The following is a 24,118-nucleotide window of genomic DNA, read 5'->3' as shown; positions in this document are numbered from 1 at the left end:
GAGGTCACCCTGTTGTTTACTGAGCATGGACCAGAAAGAGGAGCCTGGTGCTGCCCTGCACAGTGCCATGTACCAAAGCAAATCCATGCTCTCGGGAGCCCCATGTGACAGGCCAGGACCGAGGTACAAGCAGCTGCTCTGCTACAAAGTCCCACGGACGGCAAGTGACCAGCCAGCAGTGACCCAGCAACCCGGCTTCAGAACCCACACTGTAACACAGGCTGCCTTGCTGCCCGCCCAGAATAGGAAAGAGATTGGGCTGAAGCATGACAGACAGACAGACGGACAGACTGGAGAACCCGAGTCCTAGGTCACAGGAGACCTCACAAAAGCACAGGTTACATCCGACATTTCTTCTGTTTCCTTGTTCTTTCATGCATGCCTTCCTTCCTGTCTCCCCTTCTCCACTTTTATTCCGCCCCTCACGCCACCCTCACCGCCACCACCTTCCTTCCCCTTTGCAAAGAAGCTCTTGATTTCTTGTATCTCTTCCCTTTCAACCATTTAATCATGTTCATCTACTTGACTAATGTCAGCTTCATATTTTTACATTCTTCTTGCTTCCTTTTGGGTCTACTCGCTCTTCTAGAAATTTCCCAAGATGAGCATTGAGTTCCTTTATTTAGATGATGTCTTTTTCCTCAGAATGAAGACTTGACTTAGAACAGTATTTGCTGTGTCCTTGGGTTGGTTGTGAAGTGCTTTCCTTCTTTCAGTTTTCAGCTCTGAATTCCTCTTTGATCTGAAGATATTGAGGTATCTAAGGATTGGAGTTGTGTTTTTTCATTGTCAAGCAGTTAAGTCTGTTGGTCATTTTTCTCACTTATTTCTACATTACTGGCTGAGGATCAAAAATATGGTCTGTGATATATTTAATTTTTTAATATATTAGAATTTGCTTTGTGGCACATGTTATTAAATGTTGCACGCAAAAAAACTGAAGGAACAAACGGTTCAATATTGTCTGTTAGACTGAGTTTGCTGATTCCACTACTCACTCTCTCTAGATTTTATTTATTTTTGGTAGATCTCTCCATCTGTGAAAGACGGTTTATGAATTCTCCCCTTGTAAAATATTTTCATCAAGTTCTCCTTACATTTTTAACACTTTTCATTTTATGTCTTTAGCTGCCATCTTATTTGGCACATTCAGATTTGTGATCAAAGTGGCCTAACCATTACATGATCACCTTCTCTTCTGATGTAGTGCTGTTTCTTCTCGCCTAATATTAACATTGCAACGACGCTGTGTAAATAATAGGGCAAACACCTGCTTGGTCTAACTGTACGCCGGGCACTATTCTGCACGCTGTAGGTATGTTCACCCATTTAATCCTCACATAGTACCCCCTGAAGTAGGTACCATTATTACCCCCATTTCACAGGAGGTGAAATCTCTAAGATATTAAGTAGCTTGCCCAAAGCCACCGACAGTAAGGATCTGAACTGGGATTTGAACTGGGGACTCTGGCTCCACAGACTGCTGCCAATCATGACACTGCCCTTGGCTTGTGTTTTCCTTCAACATTTCATCTCACTTTATATAGACAAATTATGTTGCTTCTTGTTGCTTCCTCACTCCTTTTCTTTATTTTGACCAGCTTAATCAGGTTACCATTCATCGTCCTCCCTCCCCCATGAACTGGGGAATGTTCGTGGCCATTGCTATTCCACGAGTGGCTCCCTTCCCTTCCCCATGTCCATAACCACACATGTCCACTCCAGGCTCTGCTCCTGCACCGCTCCCCTCTCCTCCGCCTGAGACTCTCAGCACACCTCACGCCCACCCTCCTTCACCCTCCAACCCAGATGGCTTATTGGGAAGGATTTTACTTTTCTTCCCCAACTCAGCTTTGCTAAAATCACTCGGGACTTCTAGTTGGGTTATAATTAGAATCTTCCTTGTAAAATGTCGCTTCTATTTCAACAATTTTTTCTCTTTCTTTCAGTGCTTCTGTTACCCAGTCCCAGGCTTCCTTCAATATCCATTTACATGAAATACGACAGGTCTTGTGGATCACTGACGACCTTTGTGCTTCTTTTCATTTTCTCCTACCTTAGGGTCTCTGTGTAGACGCCCTAACACTTTCCTCAGATCAGGCGTTTGGAGGAAGACTGAATTCCTGCCAAGCTAACAACCTTCCTTCTCTCACCCTGGAGGGTGGGAATCAATTGAAAGGGTATGGAATTCTGGACTTCAAGGCCTTTCCTCCCAGTGAACTCAGAGGCTGACCAGTCGGGTGCTTTCTCCTCTGTACATTTCTCAGCTCCTTATACTCAGAAGCTTGTAAGATTTTGTTCTTCTATTTTGGAGTTCAGTTTTACCAGGATGTAGCTAATTGTGGATTTTTTTTTTTTTTTAATTTCAATTCTACCTGGAAGTCAGTGAAATCTTCAACCTGTAGTCTCAGATTATTCTCCTATTGTTTCTTTTCCAGCTGTTTCTTTGTCTCCTTCTGGAGCTCCATTATTCACATGCCCTAGATCTGTCCCCTGGTCTTCTATCTTTCCCCTCATGGTTTCTCTCTCTTTGTATTTGACTCTGATGTTCCAGCATCTCTTCTACTGTGCCTTGTGGGCAACTAATTCAATTCATGAAAGTAATCATCCACTGGCTTTGTAAAAATTTAAGTTCGAGGGAGAAACTTTATGCTGTACCCAGATCGCCTAAGCGTCCTGTGTTAGTCAGCTGGGGCTACAAGAACAAAATGCTGCAGACTGAGTGGCCTATGAACCACAAAGATCTATTCGAAGTTCTAAGTCTGGGAAATCTGGTCTGTTCCGGGGGGATGAGTGGGGAGTCCTTTCCTTGGCTTGCAGATGGCTGTGTGCTTTCCTTCTCACTGTGTCCTCACAGTGGAAAAACAAAGCACATGAGCGAACAAACAAATAAAAAGCAGAAATAGACCCATAAGTAAAGACCAAACTGATGGTTGCCACAGGGGAGGGGTGGGGGATGGGCAAACGGGGATGAAGGGGAGCGGGAGGCACAGGCTTCCAGGTACAGAATGAGGATGTCAGGAAAATAAAAAGGCACAGCCTTGGGAATACAGTCAATGACACTGTAATAGCACTGCGTGGGGATAGTGGGTAGCCACACTTGTGCTGTGCACAGCACAACATAGAGACTTGGGCACAGATGTATCTAAGTTGTTTCTGTGCTGCCTTTTCTCAACTATTCTTTTTTAAGTATGCAGACAACTGCACTTACATACATTTTGGATTTTCAAACTCCCTGGTAAAAAGCAGAAATTAGCAATGGGAGGCCTTTGTGTCTTCCTTATTGGAAACCAGTTGGAGCCTGTATAGATGAGAATAACAGTAATATGGAATATTTCACGGAAAGGAATTTGGAACTGCTAGACCTGTTATTTGCTATAGTTTGCAGCTTTTTCTGAATGAAGAAAGCTCTATTAAGAAGAATGCAAACCAGCTACAATACCTGTGAATGACAAAACGTTAGTCATCTGAACACATTCTTGTAAGAAAACTTCATATCTGACTAATCTGGTTCTGACACTCTCCCACTGATGAAAAGGCGCTGGTGTTCCCTTTTCATAGGAAGTAACACTTATTCGTTACAGTTTATATAAAGTATCTTTTATATGTAATGCTTCAAACCTTTATTGTAATACTCAAGACCAGGGGTTCTTAAGCATCTTTAGGGCGCATAAGAATCCCCAGGTGGCAGGGCACCTGGGTGGCTCAGTGGGTTAAAGCCTCTGCCTTCGGCTTGGGTCATGATCCCAGGGTTCTGGGATCAAGCCCTACATCGGGCTCTCTGCTCAGCACTGAGCCTGCTTACCCTCACTCCCCCACCTGCCTCTCTGCCTACTTGTGATCTCTGTCTGTCAAATAAATAAGTAAAATCTTAAAAAAAAAAAAAAAAGAATCCCCAGGTGGCTTTTAAAATACACAAATCCCCTGGGCCCAACTGCCAGAGAGCCAAAGCTAGGGTGTGGGCCCAGAAAGGCAGAAGTTCAGGCCCACAGACCCCTGGAGGAACGCTGCATGAGATGCCATAGAAATGACAAAGGTGGGATGCCTGGGTGGCTTAGTTGGTTAAGGGCCTGCCTTTGGCTGTGGTCATGATCCCAGAGTCCTGAGATCGAGCACATCAGGCTCCCTGCTCAGCGGAGAGACTGCTTCTCCCTCTCCCTCTGCCTGCTGCTCTGCCTACTTGTGTTCTCGATATCTCTGACAAATAAATAAACAAAATCTTGAAAGGAAAAATGGCAAAGGCTATAACCAATCTTACTTCGTCTGAGTTGTCTCTCAATCAAGAAATCACTAAGCAAATAAAATGAACAGCAACCCACAAAACGGTATTAAAAATAATTAACACAGGGGCGCCTGGGTGGCTCAGTGGGTTAAGCCGCTGCCTTCGGCTCGGGTCATGATCTCAGAGTCCTGGGATCGAGTCCCGCATCGGGCTCTCTGCTCGGCAGAGAGCCTGCTTCCCTCTCTCTCTCTCTGGCTGCCTCTCTGTCTACTTGTGATTTCTCTCTGTCAAATTAATAAATAAAATCTTTAAAAAAAAAAATAATTAACACAGGTTTTAAAAGGTTCAATCTTTCTAGTAAACAAAGAAACAGAAAATAAAAGTCATACTGCGATTGATAATTCACCATTGTAGTGTGCTGATAATGGGGGACACTCTGCAAGTGTAGGGACAGGGGGTCTATGGAAAATCTGTGCTTTCTGCTCAATCTTGCTGTGAACTTAAACTTCTTCTAATAAAATCAACTGAAAATTAAGACTTAAAAAATCATATCGTTTCTCTTTTGTTAAAAAAGTAAATATTTTTAATTTATAATACTAAAATGTATGTCAAGATTAAAAATGTACAGTTGGCCCTTCCTGATACATCTTTCTAGGACATCATCCATCCAAACAGATGCACAATGTTCATAATGTTTGATCCAGGGACTCTAGCTCCTGAAATTAATCTTAAAGGAAATAATAACAAAGCTGACAAAAATGGATACACAAAGCTATCTTCCTAGTAAGATATACCTAGTATTTTCTAAGGTATCTATATATTATTACACAAGAAATTCATGGGAAATGTTTAAAAATAAGAGAAAATGTGTATCAAACAAAAAGAAAGGGTAATATTATAAATTAATTAAATAAATTTTAAAAAATAAATTAAATATATTAAAGGGTAATAATATAAAAATAAATATACAGCACAATTCCAGCAGTATATAAAATACATAAAATAACAGAATATTAACGTGTTGCTATTCTCTAAAGGGGGACTATGTTTGCTTCCTCTTTTTTTATATTTTCCACAAAGGCCTTACATTGTTTCTATAACCAGCAAAAAAGTGTGTGTGTGTGTGTGTGTTTTAATACTAAAAATAAGAAAAGCCCATTTAACTTTCACAATCCCTAAGCAGATGAATAAGATATTGTATTAGAAGTGCTTTCTTTGAATAATATGGAAAAGAATCACATCAAAACTTAATGCAATATTCATGTTACTGAAAAGTTACGTAAAAACAGAAGGTATCAGAGAATTCTCTGATGAAGCCTTGGAAAAACAAACCCTCTCTACAGCCAGTAATGTTCCCTAATATGCCATTTTGGAACAATGTATCAAAGTGATGCATTTACTTTAAAAAGGTTACATTCCTACTCTATCATGGACATTGCATTATTGTCAGTCCAACTCAAGAGAATTTTTTTTAAGATTTTATTTATTTATTTGACAGAGAGAGAGAGATAGCGAGAGAGGGCACAAGCAGGGGGAGCAGCAGGCAGAGGGAAAGGGAGAAGCAAGCCTGTTACTGAGTAAGGAGAGGGATGTGTGGCTCAATCCCAGGACTGGGGGATCATGACCTGAGCCAAAGGCAGATGTTTAACCAAATGAACCACTCAGGTGTCCCAAGAGACTATTTTTTTGCGTGTCCATCATGTGCTGTGCCCCAGGCCTGCCTTCAGGGAGGGAGCTCAGTGGGGCAACAGCAGACTGTAGAGTGATAAGCCCATAGAATAAAACCACACAGTAATATTTCACAGAGTAAAGAGACACTTGGGAAAAGTGATTCCCAAGTCTTCATTTATTTATTCTAAGATATGACCTATCTTTACAAAATCTCCCTTCGCAAAGACAATAGGAAATGGCACTCCCCTATGAGTGCCGCCACACTACACCTCACTGTCTACCCAAAAGTGATATCGATCCAGGCCCACCCCCAGCCCTCGCCCACCTGGAGAAGCTAATATTGCCTAGGAACGGCCTGGAAAGAAACAGCTCTGCTTGTTTCTCCTCCAGCTCTTCCCAGGTTTGTGAGTACTTGGAAAAGAAAGTGTAAGTCCAGTATCACCCAGAAAAAGGCCCAGCTACAACAGGGCCGGCCTCATAAGACAGTATCCTCTACATGCCTTTTCATCTTCACAACAGGACTTAAAACTTCACAGAGCTCCAGCTTCACATCAAACTGTGTTCTGGGCATTTCCATGTGGACATACAAGGGAGGGGTCCCTAAAATTTGCCACATCCTAAACAAAGTCTCTCTGCCTCCTATGTACCAGAAGTCCTGTCAGGTCTACCTCCAAAACAGATCCAGAACCCACCCACTTCTCCCCATCTCTACTGTGACTCCCCTCATCCTAAACACCTTGGCCCTCTCCTGCCATGGCAGCCCCAACCCATCTCCCTGCCTCCATTCTTGCTCCCCATAACCCCTTCTTTTTTTTTTTTTAAAGATTTTATTTATTTATCTGACAGAGAGAGATCACAAGTAGACAAAGAGGCAGGCAGCAAGAGAGGAGGAAGCATGCCCACTGAGCAGAGAGTCCAATGTGGGGCTTGATCCGAGGACCCTGGGATCATGACCTGAGCTGAAGGCAGAGGCTTTAGCCCACTGAGCCACCCAGGTGCCCCCCCCATAACCCCTTCTCCATGCAGTAGCCAGAGTGATCTTTTTTTTTTTTAAGGTTTTTATTTATTTATTTATTTGTCAGAGTAAGAGAGAGTGCACAAGCAGGCAGAGCGGCAGGCAGAGGCAGAGGGAATAGCAGGCTCCCCACTGAGCAAGGAGCCCGATGTGGGACTCGATCCCAGGATCCCGGGATCATGACCCAAGATGAAGGCAGCAGCTCAACCGACTGAACCACCCAGGTATCCCAGAAAGTGATCTTTTTGAAACACAAATCAGTCTGTAAGCAACAGGAGGGCAAGGGGTTTTATCTGTTTCATTCACTAATGTTTCCCCAGCACCAAGTGTTTGAATTAAGTTCATTTGCTTAAAATTAAATAATGGCTCCCCATTTCCAAACTCCAAACTCCCCATCATAACTTCTAAGGTTAAATATCTGGTCCTATTCCCACACACCCCACCCACCTGCCTCACTCATTCCATGGCACTCCAATCCCATTGGTCCTTTTTCTGCTCAGCAAATATGCCAAGTTTCTTTCTGCTTATGGCCTTGGTATATGCAGCTTCCTCTCTCTGGAATGTACTCTGCCCTGTGTGTCTCTTCCCCGCCACCCCGCCACCTTGGCTTGGCTGGCCCCTTCCATGACTTAAATCTCAGTTCACACGTTGCCTAACCCACCCTCTTCCTGAAAGAGCCCCACAAACACTCTCCTCTATATTATCTTACCAGAGCACCGAACTGAGGCTGAAATTACCTTGGTTACTTAGTGTTTACTGGCTGTAAACCCTACTACTAGAATGTGCAGCAGGCCTGAGAGCAGGGCCTTGCCTGTCTAGTCACTACTAGAGCCCCAGTGCTCCTAACAATGCCTGGCTCCCAACAGAGATCGATTAACTTAGCTCTGTGTTCTAGAACTTGGTCTTCCACATTCAAGTCTTAGAGATTATATTTAGCCAGTGCCCAGAGGTGATTAGGTCCTCAAAGATGGACTCGAACAAGCTCAAATGTATTCGTGGCAAAGGCACACAGCGGAACAACAATTTTTTTTATTAACACTGAAAAACCTCTATCAGCAGAACTGAACAAATACTCAAACTGCATTCAATTCACTGTCTTCTCCCCCTAGTGTCAAGTCACATCACAAGCCAAATCCAGTGGGTAGACTTAAAACGATTTTTGATAGTGGGATGATTAATCATATGTCAAGTTGACCAAGCCAAGGGACGCTCAGATCCAGTCCTTTGAGAGCCATGATAGAAGAGAAAGGAGGAGGAAGGGGGCATTCCTATTCTGCCTGAGCAGGGAAATCCATCTTCTGCCCTTAGCACTTTCGTGCTCAGGATTTCAGACTTGAACTCAAGTCTGCACTATCAGCTCTCTGGCTCGCAGGCCTCAGAACTATACCACCGGTTATCTTGGGTCTCCAGCTTGCAGATGGCAGATGGTAGGACTTCTCAGCCTCCATAACCATGTGAGCCAATACCTAATAATAAATAAGTAAACAAGCCATTGGTTCTGTTTCTCTGGGGAACCCAGACTAATACAGATGATAACATGAAAATCCCTCTGCTGATAAACCTGTTCCAATGGGACAAAAACACAGCTGCAGGCTGAAATTCCCTGTTTAGCCAAAACATATGAAGTCTGGCAGGCTAGACTCTCTGCTGACAGTGTCAGGTGCACACTGAACCAAGCTCCCATCTGTGCATCCAACTACCCATTAACATGACCGTCTACACCTCTGCTGTGACATGCTGATAAGGTCCACCTGCAAATTACTAAACTAACAAAGTATGTGCAGTCAAATCAATAGGTGAGGGCTTGACACAGTTCCCCATAACCTCACTAGGTCAAAGCCACCCCAAGCCAGACACACAATGAAGCCTAAGCACATGGAAACCAGGAGTATGTCTGCTGATTTCAACCAGCAAGGGAGCACAGCCTGGTTCCCCAAAGTCTAAAGACAGTGAAAACCTTCAGCAGACATGGGGGTCTCAACCACTTCCCAAGCCACCCAAGTGGCATTGAAGGGGAAGCTTACCAGCAACAAAAGAGCCATGGACTGCTTATCAGGAGTCAGCCTCCGGAGATTGAGAAAAGCTTAAATTAAAGACAGTATGGGGGGCACCTGGGTGGCTCAGTGGGTTGAGCCTCTGCCTTCGGCTCAGGTCATGATCCCAGGGTCCTGGGATCGAACCACACATCGGGCTCTCTGCGCTGCAGGGAGCCTGCTTCCTCCTCTCTCTCTGCCTGCCTCTCTGCCTACTTGTGATCTCTGTCAGATAAATAAAGAAAAAATCTTTAAAAAAAAAAAAAGACAGTATGGATAATCTAGACATGTATAATTCATAGTTGACCACATTAACTCTTCTAAATTTATAATGATGACAATTATCTGTGGAATGTTTCCAAGGAATAAATAATTGATAACATACTCCACATCGTAAGGCAAAGTGTCATGGAGACAGTGGGTGGGGATGCATTAAAACAATAGATTCTTTCATTTGACATTTATCAAGCACCTACTGTGTACTAGCACACAAGAGTCATCTGTTTTGACACTGGACTCTGCTGACCAAATAAGGGCAATAACTATAGGGTTTTGGAAGGGCCAAGATCCCCAGAACCTTTGATTATGAAACATCTTTTGAGCTCCTACTATGCGCTAGACCATAGAAAAATGAAGATTCAGTTCTAGCTCTTGAGGATCACACAGTCTGTGGTTGGACAATACACTTTACTTTTCTTCCTGTGTGCTGTGATTAGAGCTACATGACAGAAAATCAGGAAGACTTATCAAGGTAAGTTCACCAAGATACAGTATTAAGATATCTCAATCTGAAGAGCTCTATTAGGAATCTGGAGATGCCTACAGCTTTAGTTTTGTGATACAAAATCATCTATAGGGACAGATTTTAACAAAACAAATACCCAGTAAAACTTTATTTATTGAACTAAAAAACAAATATAAACCAGTAATAAGAATGTAAACCAGTAATAAGAATAATTTTCAAATCAGGCAATTCATTGAAGAAATTCATTAAGAATCTAAAGACAAGGGGTCACTTAGGTGGCTCAGTCCGGTAAGCGTCTGACTCTTGATCTGGGCTCTGGTCATGATCTCAGGGTCCTGGGATCCAGCCCCACATCAGGGATCCAGCCCCACATTGGGCATTATGCTCAGCGGGGACTCTGCCTGAGAGTCTCTCTGTTGCTGTCCCTTTGCCCCTCCTCCCATGTTCCTTCTCTTTATCTCTCTCTCTCTCACTCACTCTAAAATAAATTTTTAAAATCTTGAAAAGAAAAAAAGGAATTTAAAGACAAGGGGCACCCAGTGACTCAGTAAGGCATGTGACTCTTGATCTTGGGGTTGTGTGTTCAAGTCCCACATTGGGCACAGAGTCTACTTAAAAAAAAAAAAAGAAAAAGAGGGGCACCTGGGTGGCTCAGTGGGTTTAAGCTCTGCCTTCACCTCAGGTCATGATCCCAGGGTCCTGGGATCGAGCCCCATGTTGGACTCTCTGCTCCGTGGGGAGCCTGCTTCCTCCTCTCTCTCTTTCTGCCTGTCTCTCTGCCTACTAGTGATCTCTGTCAAATAAATAAATAAAATCTTGAAAAAAAAAAAAAGAATCTACAGACAAAAATACATCTCTCACATCATTTAAATACTGTTTGAATATCTTCACACCTCTTTTCTTTAAATATGCAAATATTGCCTTTGCATAATACCCACCATCCGAATTTTATACTACTTATACATAAAGACTTCCTTTTAGTACTTTTTAAATTTCAATCTACACCACGGTTTTACTTTAACAAATTTTGGCTACAATGTGGCAGTTCTGATATCTCATCAAGCCTCCTAATTTTAGTTATGTTTGTGTAAACATGCTTAGGCTTATAATATATGTAAAACCATATAATTAGTGTTTCATACTGGAGTCTATTAAATTTCCAAACTTCCTTCTGTTACTTTATAATGATATATAGTTATTACCAGTTATAAAAAGTAAATGCTCATACATGCAAAGTACATTTTTATCAGAATCAGATTTTACTCAGTTTTTCCTCTCTAAAACGGAAATCATCTTTTCATTTGCAAACCACAAATCCAAAAATATATGTAAATGGAAAAGAGTGCTGTCTGGCTCTGGCAAGAATAATCATTACATATAACGTGTTTCAGATGGGAAAACAGCAGAATTGAAATAACTTTAAAACTCACTACATTGGAAAGTGCTCAAAAATCACATTTTAAAAACACACCTTAAGAAAAATAATTAGCAAAAGCCTACAGGACTGACAACTGGATTCGTAGCGATGTTTGCTAATAACTAAAATGGAGCAGTTTAATGAACTTGCATCAAAGGAATGATGGGGCGGGAGAGAACTCAGTGAGAACTAAAGCTAGAATGATCTATTTTCATGAAGAAATTCTTCCTGAAGGAACAAAGATACTTAGAAAGCAAAGAATGGCTGAAAATCTCCCTGAATATTTGAGAGTTGGCCACCTAAGATCAGAGTTCTAGAAGAGCTTCCAAGAGGCAAAGTAGAAAAGAAAAGCAGCACATTTTTGGATTTTAACAATCTGGGTTTAGTCTCAGCACTGCTACTGCCTGGCCTTGTTATCTCAGACAAGTCCTTTCACTTCCCTGGACCTTGGATGTCTTATATGAGAAGGCTGCAGTCTGTAAAGATGACCTCAGGGTCTCTCCTTCTCTTTCTGCTACCAGCATATCTGCAACTAGCTTCACTATGAATTGGGTATTTATTCACTTAATAAGCATTCATGGCATTTTGCTCCAAACACTGTGCTGGACAATGCATAGATGAATCAGACAAGGTTTCTTTCTTTCTGAGGAGTTAACAAGCTACTGGGCAAACAGACTAGTAAAGAAACAATGCCAGTCCTATTCGGTAAATGCTGTGGTAACAGTAGCAAGTGCTGGGTGCTCAGGATACCTTAAGGGAATTCAAGGCAAAGGAGGAGCTGGCAGGGAGGTCTTCCTGTAATAAAAAAAAAAAAAAAACCTATTAAATAGCATTTAGGGCTCCACTGAGCTTGGAGATTATATGGTTCTGATCACTGGATTAGTACATAGCATCTACCAAAGAGGAAATTATTCCCCAGCCCCATAGTTGCAGCCAAAGCACTATCACCTTTTACGATGACAGCAAAAATTAAGGCCAGGGTTTTCTTGGGATTTTTTTTCCTCCTTTTTTTTTTTTTAAGTTTTTAAATTTATTTTTTTAAGTAAGCTCTACGCCCAACATGAGGCTTGAACTCACAACCCCAAGATCAAGAGTCACATGCTCCACTGAATGAGTTAGCCAGGTGCCCCAAGTCCCTTTTTTTTTTTTTTTTTTTAGAGATTTTATTTATTTATTTGACAGAGATCACAACTAGGTGGAGAGTCAGGCAGAGAGAAAGAGGAGGAAGCAGGCTTCCTGCTGAGCAGAGAGCCTAATGTGAGGCTCGATCCCAGGACCCTGAGATCATGACCTGAGTTGAAGGCAGAGGCTTAACCCACTGAGCCACCCAGGCACCCCAAGTCCTGGATTTTCTAAGGGTGCAGTTACATTCTATGCTTTTACCTAAGAACAGTGCTGCCAGAATAGTATGGCTGCAGTCTCCAGTCTGCCCGCCACCCACATGAGCAAAGGGAATGGAAAGGATGGAGAGGTCACAGTATTTTCTGACATGAAACATAGGGGTGTTTGTATTTGTTTATGAAACACTTCTTTGCATTGGTTAAGGGGATGGGAATGTGAGAATCATGATTTATCCCTAACTGTTTTGATCTGTCTCCCTCTCTAGACTTGGGTACAGCAAGAATATTAGCCCCCTAATATATCTCTACCCCTTTCCAAAATTGAAATCCTTAAGTTAGGGTTCCTCAATCTAGTAAAGATGCCAACTTGGGGATGGCAAGTCATTCAGCCTCTGGGATAAAACTGCTTTAGCACACAAAAAGAAAACTGGAAAGATCACTCTAAACACCAACACCGCCTTCCAAAAACATGTATATTATCTACAGTGATCTTTTAAAATTCCTACACTCTTCTGATATCACTTGAGTTCTTTGGTTGCAGGCAATGGAAACCTGACTCTGGGCTAAGAGGAAAAGATGGAACTTACTGGAACGATTCAGGGAGGGAGGCACATGACCAACAGGGCAGCTGGGGATGCCGACTGAAAGGGACTTAAAAGGTGTTCCCCAGAGTTCGGGCGGCAGGAACATTGGCCAGTGTCCTGCAGGCACAGAGGCTGCAGGGAAGATGCTCCAAGCATTCCCACTCCTTGGATCGCTCAGCTCAGGTTTCAGGTTCCAGGGAGTGAGAGTCTCAGTGCTCTGGAATCATTTATGTGTTCCAATCCTCTCAGCTAAAAAGGTGATATGGCACCTGATGAATAGCTACCCAATCTGTAAGCAATGGAAGAAAGGTAAACACCAAAAGGAACACAAGTTTTTGTAACTGAAAGAGATTGGAGGAGCACCTGAATGGCTCAGTTGGTTGAGTAAATGACTCTTGACTTCAGCTCAGGTCATGATCTCAGGGTCATGAGATGGAGCACCATGTCGGGCTCTGAGCTGGGCATGGAACCTGCTTAAGATTCTCTCTCTTCCTCTCCCTCTGCCCCTCCCCTTCCCTCTCCCCTTCTCTTAAAAAAAAGAAAAAGAGAAAGAAAGAAACAAGAAGAAAAAGAAACACAGGAAAGAAAAGAAATTGGAATCGATACTGTCAGTCATCAAAACAATAAAGATCCACTACATCCCCTGAATAACAAACACATAAATCTTTTCTTTAAACATCATAAGATACATAGACATTTTAGAACCCTGAAGACATGTATTTTAAGTAGGGTACAATTTCTAGTGAAACCCTGTCTTTGTAAAGGTATGTGAGAATCTCAATGAACAGTGAAAGTTGGTAACCATGTGGTATACCAGAACCTCACTTAGGTATAAGCTAAGTGAGAATTACCACCCAAAAATAAATAAATAAATAAAAATTTAACTATCCACACAGTAGCCATCAAAGAGTTGGGATAGCTATATTAATATCAGACAAAATTGAATTTAAGATAAGAAATATTACTATATATAAAGAAATATACTATATATATACTATAAAGAAAGACATTTTATTTTATTTATTTGTGAGAGAGAGAGAGCGTGCGCACACAAGGGAAGGGCTGAGAGAGATGCAGGGCTCTATCCCAGGATTCTGGGATCATGACCTGAGCCAAAAGCAGATGTTTAACCGACTGAGCCACCCAGGTGCCCTGAAAGAGAGACATTTCATAATGATGAAAAGGCCAATATATCATTTTGAATGTATATGTACTGAAAAACAGAACCTTAAAATGCTTGAAGCAAAAACTAACAGAATTAAAAGTAGAAAAAGATAATTCAACAGCTGGATAATTAAATAATAAATTATAATAAAGAGAATTTAAGCTGGAGACTTAAATAATTGAATAACAATTAACAATTAAATAACAAGAGTCAATAAACTTAGGAGATTGAAAAGTATATAAAAAGTATATTCTCCACCTACATGGAATTAAATTAGAGCCCCAAAAAAGAAATAAGTTTTGGGAAATCCCAACCTCTGGAAATTAAACAACAGACTTATAAATAACACACAAGCCAAAAATAAAGTCACAAAAATATTTTCAACCGAATAAAAACAAAAATACAATATACCAAAATTCATGGGAAGCAACTAAAGCAGTGCTTAGAGGATATGGTATAGCCTTAAACACCATTATCAGAAGAGACCAAAGATCTCAAACCAATTACCTAAGCTTCCACCTTAAGAAACAAGAAAAAGAAAAGCAAACTAAATAAAAGCAAGCAGGAAAAAAGGACATCATATGGAGGTGAAATCAATGAAACAGAAAACGAAAAAGCAAGAGAAAAAATGAATAAAACAGAGTTGGTTCTCTGCAATGATTAATGACTTAATCTGGTGAAGACAGCAATTCTCCCCAAATTGGTTTATACATTCAAAGCAATTTCTATCAAAATCTCAATATGCTTGCAACTTAGAAAGAGATTTACTTTCATCAGTTTGTCTCAAAGAACTCTTCCACACTTAAATTTTTTCATAATTATATAATAATTAAAGTAATTATATAATCATAAAATTTTCCAGTAAGCTTTTCTATAGAAAACAAGCTGATCCTAAAATTTATATGAAAAATGCAAATGCCCTAGAAAAGCCAAAACAATTCTGAAAAGGAAAACAAAGTTGAAGGCCTACAGTACCTGATTTCAAAATGTACTATAAAGGTAGAAATGAATTAAGGCAGTGTGGTATTGGGATAGGAAAACAATAGAGATCAACGGGATCTAGAAAGAAACCCTTATATTTGGGGACGCCTGGGTGGCTCAGTTGGTTGGGCAGCTGCCTTCAGCTCAGGTCATGATCCCAGCATCCTGGGATCGAGTCCCACATCGGGGTCCTTGCTCAGCAGGGAGCCTGCTTCTCTCTCTGCCTCTGCCTGCCATTCTGTCTGCCTGTGCTCGCTTGCTCCCTCTCTCTCTCTCTCTCTCTGACAAATAAATAAATAAAATCTTTAAAAAAAAAAAAAAAAGAAACCCTTATATTTTATGGTCAATTGATTTTCGACAAAGGGACAAATGGGAAACTTCTCCTTGGGCATCTATATGGGGGAAAAGTTAACTTAGACCTTTACTTCACTTTTTATATGAAGATGAACTCAAAAGAGATCACAGACCTAAATGTAAGAACTAAAACTAATACTTCAGAAGAACACATAGGAAAAAATCTTTGATCATGGGTTAAGCAAATAGTTCTTAAGACACAACACGAAAAGTAAAAACCATAAAAGAAAAAACTGGTAAGCTGGACTTTATTAAAATAAAAAAATGTACTTCAAAAGACACCATTAGGAAAATGAAAATACAAGCCACAGAATAGGAGAAAGTACTTGCAAATCACATATATGATAAGGGATTTATATCTAGCCTATCTTAAGAACTTTTACAACTCAGTAATATGACAAATAACCTAATTTAAAAATAGGTTCTGATACATGCTACAACATTAAGCTAACTGAAATAACCCAAACACAAAAGAACAAATACTGTGTGATTCCACATGTTTGACATACCTAAGATAGGCAAATTCATAGAGACAGAAAGTAGAAAGAAAGTAGAACCGAGGTTCTACTCTGAGACAGGTGTGGAATGGGGAGTTATGGTGTGGAATGGGGAGTTATTGTTTAGTGGGACACTGTTTCTGTTTCGGATGATTAAAAAGTTCAGGAAGTGGCTTGTGGCGATGGCTGTACACAATTGTATACTTAATGGCTAAAATGGTAAATATCTCACCACGATTTAAAAAATAATTTTTAAAAATGGGCAGAAGACTGGGTACATTTCACCAAAGCAGACATGCAAATGACCACTACGTACATGAAAAGGTGCTCAGCATCTTTAGTCACTGGGGAGACACAAATTAAACTACAGTGAAATACCATTGCATAGCGGCTGGAATGACTGTAATCCGAGAGACAGAATACCCAATGTTGATAAGGATGTGGACAAACAAGAAATCTCATACATTGCTGATAGGATTGTAAAATGTGTATAGCCACTTTAGAAAATTATTTGGCTATGTTAAAAAATTAAACATAAACAGGGCGCCTGGGTGGCTCAATGTATTGAGCATCTGCCTTTTGCTCAGGTCGTGATCTCAGGGTCCTCGGATCGAACCACACATCAGGCTCCCTGCTCAGGGGAAAGCCTGCTTCTCCTTCTCCCCCTGCCACTCCCCCTGCTTGTGTTCTCTCCCTCTCTGTGTCAAATAAATAAGTAAAATCTTAAAAAAAAAAAAAAAAGGTTAAACATAAGCTTACTTTTTAAAATATTATTTATTTATTCTTTTAAGATTTTATTTATTTATTTGACAGAAAGAGACACAAGAGAGGGAACACAAGCAGGAGGAGAGAAAGAGAGAGAAGCAGGCTTCCCACTGAGCAGGGAGCCTGATGTGGGGCTCAATCCCAGGACCCTGAGATCATGACCTGAGCCGAGGGCAGATGCCCAAAGATGGAGCCACCCAGGAGCCCCAAACAAAGTTTACTTTAAGACCCAGGAATTCCACTCCTAGCAATTTGCCCAAGAGAAATGAAAACATGTCCACCCAGGCTTGTACACAAGTGTTCATTTATAGCAGCTTTACTTGTAATAGTTAAGACCTGGAGACAATCCAGGTGTCCATCAATTAATGAACAGATACACAAGATGTGGTATAGCCACACAACAGGATATTTCTCAGAAAGAAACAAAAGATAAGCTACAGGCACACCTTAATTTACTGTGCTTCCCAGATACTATGTTTTTTGTTTTTTTTTTTACAAACGGCAGATCTGTGGCACCCTGCATTAAGCATTAAGATCTCTGCCATTTTTCTTTTATTTTTTTTATTTTTTAGAAGATTTTATTTATTTATTGGACAGGCAGAGATCACAAGTAGGCAGAGAAGCAGTCAGAGAGATGGGGGGGGAAACAGGCTCCCTGCTGAGCAGAGAGCCCAACTTGGGGCTCGATCCCAGGACCCTGAGATCATGACCTGAGCCGAAGGCAGAGGCTTAACCCACTGAGCCACCCAGGCGCCCTCTGCCATTTTTCTAACAGCATTTGTTCACTTCATGTTTCTACGTCACATTCTGGTAATTCTCACAATAATTCAAACAATATTTCAAATCTCATTATTACTGTATTTGTTATGGTGATCTGTGATTTTTGGCACCCCACAAACTGCACTCATGTAAGATAGTGAACTTAATCATTAAATGTGTGTGTGCTCTGACCGCTCCACCAACCAGCCATTCCTCCATCTCTCTCCCTCTCCTCGGGCTCCCCTGTTCCCTGAGACACGACAGTACTGAAATTAGTCCAGCGAATAACCCTGCAATGGCCACAAAGTGTTCAAGTAAAAGGAAGAGTCGCACATGTCTCACTCCATTTTTTATTTTCTTTTAAATTTATTTATTTGCAAGATAGAGAGAGAGCGAGCATGAGTGGGGGTCAGAGGGGCAGAAGGAGATGGAGAGAGAATCCTAAGCAGACTCCACAATGAGTGTGGTGCCCAGTGCGGGGCTGGATCTCATAACCATGAGACCAGGACTTGAACCCAAACCACGAGTCAGGCACTTAACCAACCATGCTACCCAGGTGTCCCACACGTCTCTCCTTTTAAATCAAAAGCTAGAAATGATTAAGCTCGGTAAGGAAGGCATGCTGAAAGCCAAGACGGGCTAAAAGCTAGGTCTCCTGGGTCAAACAGTTAACCAAGTCGTGAACACAAAGGAAAAGTTTTTGAAGGAAATTACAAGGGCTACTCCAGTGAATGCACAAATGGTAAGAAAGACAAACAGACTTGTTGCTGATACAGAGAAAGTTTTAGTGGTCTGGACAGAAGATTAAATCAGCCACAGCACTCCCGTAAACCAAAGCCTAATCCAGAGCAAGGCCCTAACTCTCTTTAAATCTGTGAAGACTGAGAGGTGAGGATGCTGCTGAAGAAAAATCTGAAGCTAGCAGAGACTGGTTCATGAGGTTTTTGTTGTTTTTTTTTTTTTTTAAAGATTTTATTTGTTTATTTGACAGACAGAGATCACAACTAGGCAGAGAGGCAGGCAGGGAGAGAGGGTGGGAACGCAGGCTCCCTACAGAGCAGAGAGTCCAATGCAGGGCTCGATTCCAGGACCCTGGGATCACAACCCAAGCCAAAGGCAGAGGCTTTAACACACTGAGCGACCCAGGAGCCCCTGATTCATGAGGTTTAAGGAAGGAAGCTATTTCCGTAATACAAAATGCAAAGAAGCAACACTGCTGATACAGAGGCTATAGCCAGTTATGCAGAAGGATCTAGTTAAGATGATGAATGGAGGTGGTTACACTAAAGCAACAGATTTTCAGTATAAATGAAACAGCTTCCATTGGAAGAAGATGCCATCTAGGACAGGAAAAGTCAATGCCTGGCTTCAAGGCTTCAATGGACAGGCTGACTGTCTTGTTAGGAGTTAAGAGAGCTGGTGACCTGCGGTTGAAGCCAGTGCTCATTGACCGTTCTGAAAATCCTAGGGCCCTTAATCTATTCTGCCTGTGCTCTCTGTCAGTGGAACAAAGCCTGGATGACAGCACACCCTTTTACAACATGGTTTATTGAGTATTTTGAACCCATTGTTGAGATCTGCTGCTCAGAAAAAAAGATCCCTTTCCAAAGCTTGCTGCTCATGGATAGTGCACCTGGTCACTCAAGAGTTCTGAAGGGGACAGACCATGAGATTAGTGTTGTTTTCACACCTGCTCACACAATACCCTTTCTGCAGCCATGGATCAAGGAGCACATTTAACTTTCAAGTCATATTATTTAAGAAACACATTTCACAGAACTAGAGCTACCATGAAGAGTGATGCCTTCTGGAAGTCCCTCTGGGAAGGGTTCCCCGTTCTACATGCTGTTACGGACATTTGTGTTTATGGGAAGAGGTCAGAATATCAACATTAGCAGGAGTTTGGAAGAAGTTGATTACAACCCCCATGGATAACTTTGAGGGGTTCAGGACTTCAGGGGAGGAAGTAACTGCAGATGTGGTAGAAACAGCAAGAGAACTGGAATTAGAAGTGGAGCCTGCAGAGGGGACTGAGTTGCTGCTGTCTCATGACAAAGCATGAAAAGCTGCTTCTTATGGAAGTGCAAAGAAAGTAGTTTCTTGAGATGGCATCTACTCTTAGTAAAGATGCTGAGAAGACTCTTGAAACGACAACAAAACATTTAGAATATTACATAAACCTAATGGATAAAACTTTAGAAAGAAGTTTCACTGTGGGTAAAATAGTATCAACACCATCGTGTGTATGGAGAAACTATTCATGAAATGAGAACCAATCAATGCAGCAAACTCTATCACTGTCTTTTTCTTTTTTAGATTTATTTATTTATTTATTTGACAGACAGAGATCACAAGTAGGCAGAGAGAGGGGGAAGCAGGCTCCTTGCCAAGCAGAGAGCCCAATGCGGGGCTCAATCCCAGGACCCTGGGTTCATGACCTGAGCCGAAGGCAGAGGCTTTAACCCACTGAGCCACCCAGGTGCCCCATCACTGTCTTATTTTTAAGAACTTGCCACAGCCACCCCAACTTCAAAAACCCCCACCCCAATCAGTCAGTGGCCATCCACCTCGAGGCAAGACCCTCCAGCAGCAAAATGATTATGACTCACTGGAAGATCCGATGATGGTTACCAGTTTTTAGCAATAAAGTATTTTATTTATTTATTTATTTTAATTTTTTTTTCAACAGCAATAAAGTGGTTTTTGTTTTTTAAGATTGTTTATCTGAGAGAAAGAGAGAGAGAGAGAGAAAGCGCGCATAAGGAGGGAGAGAGAGAGGGATGAGCTGAGCAGGGAGCCCAACGTGGGTCTTGATCTTAGGACCCTGAGATCATGACTGAGCCTGAGGCAGATGCTTAACCAACTGAGCCACCCAGGCTCCCCAATAAAGTGCTTTTAAATTTAGGTATGTGCATTTTCTTGACATAATGCTTCTGTACGCTTTATGGATTACAGTTATAGTATAGTATAAACATAACGTTTATATGCACTGGGAAACCAAAACATTCATTTGACTTGTTGTATTGCAATATTTGCTTTATCATGGTGATCTGGAGCCAAACTTGTCATATCTCGGAGGTTTATCTGCACTGATACAGGCTAGAACATGGCTGAACTTCATAAATGTTATACTAGGTGAAAAAAGCCAGTTGCAAAAGACTCCATGTTATAAGACTCCATTTATACGGAATGTCCAGAAAAGACACAATTAGAGACAGAAAGCAGATGAGTGGTTGCCTGGGCCCTGGGGAGAAGTAGGGATTGACTGAACACAGATCTATACAAATATTGGGGGTGATGGAAATGTTCTATGACTGAATCATGTTGATGGTTGCACAATTCTATAAATTTTCTAAAAATACTAAATTGTATACTTACACTGGGTGGATTTTTGTGCCTTATAACTCATACCTCAATAGAACCATTAAAAGTAAATAAACACAACCTGATGCTGAAAATTTCAGGAAGCATGACTCAGATACAATCTCTCCGACTTGAATCAAAGGTTCTCCTTAATCTATCCACATTCCTCTTCCTTATATATTTAAAAGTAACAGGTGAAGGACATTACCAGTTCAGAGCCTAAATGATCTTAAGCTCCTGAAAAAAAACTGTGTGGTCCCTGTGACTGTTCAAAAAACAGCAGTAGATTTAGATATCTTAAAAATTTTGACCATATTGGCCTTTTACTGGGCTCATTTCAGAGAAAAAAAATAAATAAAGCAATAAAAGGAAAGCCTGAGAAGCAAGTCAAATCCCAAAATTGTTTGAGTAATAAACCATATTATGTATAATCATTATGGCCTAGAAACATTTAATCTGAAGCAGCAAAGGCTGACTTAGTAATTGACTTAATAGCTGTCTTCAATGATACGAAGGGTTTCACGGAGAAACTATTTGACTGGATCTTCTCTCTCTCTATTGAGAGCCAAACAAAACAAAGTGATTTAATAGTCAGCAAGGTAAATTTAGATTAAACATAAATAACACTGACAGTAACTGCTATCAAATACTGAAATAAATTTAATTAGGATATTTGCTCAAGCTGTTTCCTTGGTGATCACTAGAACACACAGACAGAAAGCTCTGGTCTGAACGTATTACTTGCCTGGGCGGCAGGAAGTCGACTTGCTGACCCCAGGCCCCCACGCGGGGAGGAGCAGGTCTGGGCAGAAGGCAGGCAGCCACCCTGACTCTCCCACACCTCACTCACCTCAATATCCCGATTGAGCTGCTTCACAATGGCAGTTATGTTTCTGATGTGCTCCTCCAAGAAGAGCCTGGCCAAGCGGTCGCCGCCCCCTTTGTTCTGCATTTTCTGCAAACTGCTAACAATGTCGTCCTTAATCCGGAAGGCGTGCTCCACAAGGGCCGCGGTTGTCTTCTCGTGACAGAGGATCCTATCTTCCAGTTGTTCCACGAGGCTTACAGATGAGTAGGGTGCCATGGTCAGGGACTGGCTGTGTCGGGGCATGGTTCTAACTCGCCTGTGGAAGGGAGCCACATTGCAAGGTTGTTCACTGGGAAAAAGTCTTTTTCAAAAAGCCAGATTCAAGACTGCCCAGAGAAGTAAATGCAAATTCTCTCGCCCTACAAGCTAAATGGGGCTTGAGGCAGGGTTTCTGCCACAAGTTTTCTTGGTGAGCCGGGCATCTTGAAACAATCATACTCAGAGTCTTAACCGTGCGGGTAGCAGGCTTGATGACCTCCAAAAGCAAGAGGCTGGTAGAATTGGGCATGCTGACATGTGCCCAATTCCAATCCAAGCTTATGGAGACCAAGCTTACCAGGACGTCTGGGTCGCTCAGTTGGTTAAGCATCTCAACTCTTGATTTCAGCTCAGGTCATGATCTCAGAGTCCTGAGATCAAGCCCCGCGTTGGGCTCCCCACTGAGTAGGGAGCCTGCTTCTTTCTCTTTCTCTCCACCCCGGTCCCGCCCCTTCCCTCCCCACTTCCTGCTCACACATGCGCATGCTCTCTCTCTCTCTCTAAAATAAATAAATCTTTTTAAAAAAAATCTATAAAGATCAAGCATATTCACAAAGTCTCCTGACATGCCCTCCTCCCCCATTCCCCTACAGCAGTTCTTTAACATAATAACGAACTCTGAATGCCTACAAGGGTCAGGCAGGTGACCTAAATGAATCATGCCCATCACATGGGGGGGACTTAGAAGACCCCGGAAAGGGCACTCCTCCACTAAAGGCAGCTACAATTTTCCTCCATCCACGAGTGACCATCTGGGAATGCAGGTCTATTTTTTCAGATTATGTCAAATTTTTTTTAAAAAGCTGGAAATTCAGACTTGTATGTGAAATCACCTGATTTTCAAATGTTAATGAGTCATTTAAAAAGTATTTAAGACAATGCAGGCCAAACAGTGTACTTCCATGAGCCAATTCTGGTCTATGGACCCTCAATCTGCAACTTCTGATTTAAAAGGGTTAGTGGGACATTAGCCCTCAAGGCTCCAGAGTTGCATTTTCCTAGGGACCAGAAGTACAGCTGTACTGTAAGGTTATTATGAAGTCTCCACTTCTCACTGTCACTGAGCAGATCCTACAAATTGGATGCTGGAGAGGGACGCAACTGTACTTCTCTTGCCCTTGAACAAAATCATCCCTGGGTAACGTAACAGCCACAAAATTTCATTTATAATAACCATCACACCCACTAGCAGCCCTCATGGGATTGGTGGAAAGGAAAAGTATACCTTAGATGCATATTTTCCATATATTATACCTTTCCTCAGTGACGAGAGAAGGAAATGCAGTGTTCCGTTGGGCCATTTTCTTTTTAATAATTTACATCTGTTGAAAAAATAATCATTAAATTATTTAACAGTTTATATCTGGAATTGAAATGACATCTAAACCTTATTATTAAGTCACTAAGTGGATTGTAAATTATGCTGACCCACCGATCCGTTATATTATTAAATGTCTTATGTCCTATACATGAAATGAACAGTAAATGTTCCAAATAGGGAGAAAAGAATCAAGCAAAATCAAAATTAATACTGCCAAGCCTTGCTAGATAGATCACTGGGGACTGTTAAGCAGATTTTCTTGCAACTTCCTACCCTCCCACCCCGTAACTGCATTTTAAGCTTGAGAAACCACTTTTACACAAATGAGATAGTTTCTTTCCTTTTTTTTTTTTTTAAGATCTTATTTATTTATTTGAGAGAGAGACAGTGAGAGAGAGCATGAGTGAGGAGAAGGTCAGGGGGAGAAGCAGACTCCCCATGGAGTGGGAGCCCGATGAGGGACTCGATCCCAGGACTCTGGAATCACGACCGGAGCTGAAGGCAGTTAGTTGTTTACCCAACTGAGTCACCCAGGCGCCCACAAGACAGTTTCTTTAAAGGCTTTATTCAATCATGTCAGGCAGGAAACTACCTTAGTAAATCTGATCGCAGCAACTTTAGCAAATTCCATAGCAAATTAAGAGAGCACTTACTTCTAAATTAATCATAAATCAAAAAATACATCATCAATTGGATCTAATTTGGAGGAGCCTCTCTATCTATGAAGAGAATGTGATTGATATTCCTTAAAACTTTTTTT

At 41.5% G+C, this 24,118-nt stretch overlaps 1 protein-coding gene across 2 annotated transcripts in view; it reads right to left on the bottom strand.

Annotated features, from left to right (window-relative positions):
• FAM81A (family with sequence similarity 81 member A) overlaps positions 1 to 24,118 on the bottom strand; it is a 78,172-nt gene that overhangs the window by 35,441 nt on the left and 18,613 nt on the right. Inside the window, exons 2-3 of one of the 2 annotated variants that reach the window (XM_045067435.1) lie at positions 23,292 to 23,359; positions 21,762 to 22,035 (exon numbers count right to left, since the gene is read on the bottom strand). In XM_045067435.1, coding sequence (XP_044923370.1) covers positions 21,762 to 22,035; positions 23,292 to 23,338 — 321 coding nt within the window. In that variant the 5' untranslated portion in view covers positions 23,339 to 23,359. Of the gene's footprint in view, positions 1 to 21,761; positions 22,036 to 23,262; positions 23,360 to 24,118 lie in introns of both variants that reach the window. The other variant, XM_045067436.1, reaches the window with a different exon arrangement.

The sequence above is a fragment of the Mustela putorius genome, unplaced genomic scaffold (assembly GCF_011764305.1).
Source record: "Mustela putorius furo isolate JIRA1106 unplaced genomic scaffold, ASM1176430v1.1 tig00003896_pilon_pilon_pilon, whole genome shotgun sequence".
Taxonomy (NCBI): domain Eukaryota; kingdom Metazoa; phylum Chordata; class Mammalia; order Carnivora; family Mustelidae; genus Mustela; species Mustela putorius.
The sequence above is the reverse complement of the archived record's forward strand: the minus strand, read 5'-3'. Positions and strand labels throughout refer to the sequence as shown.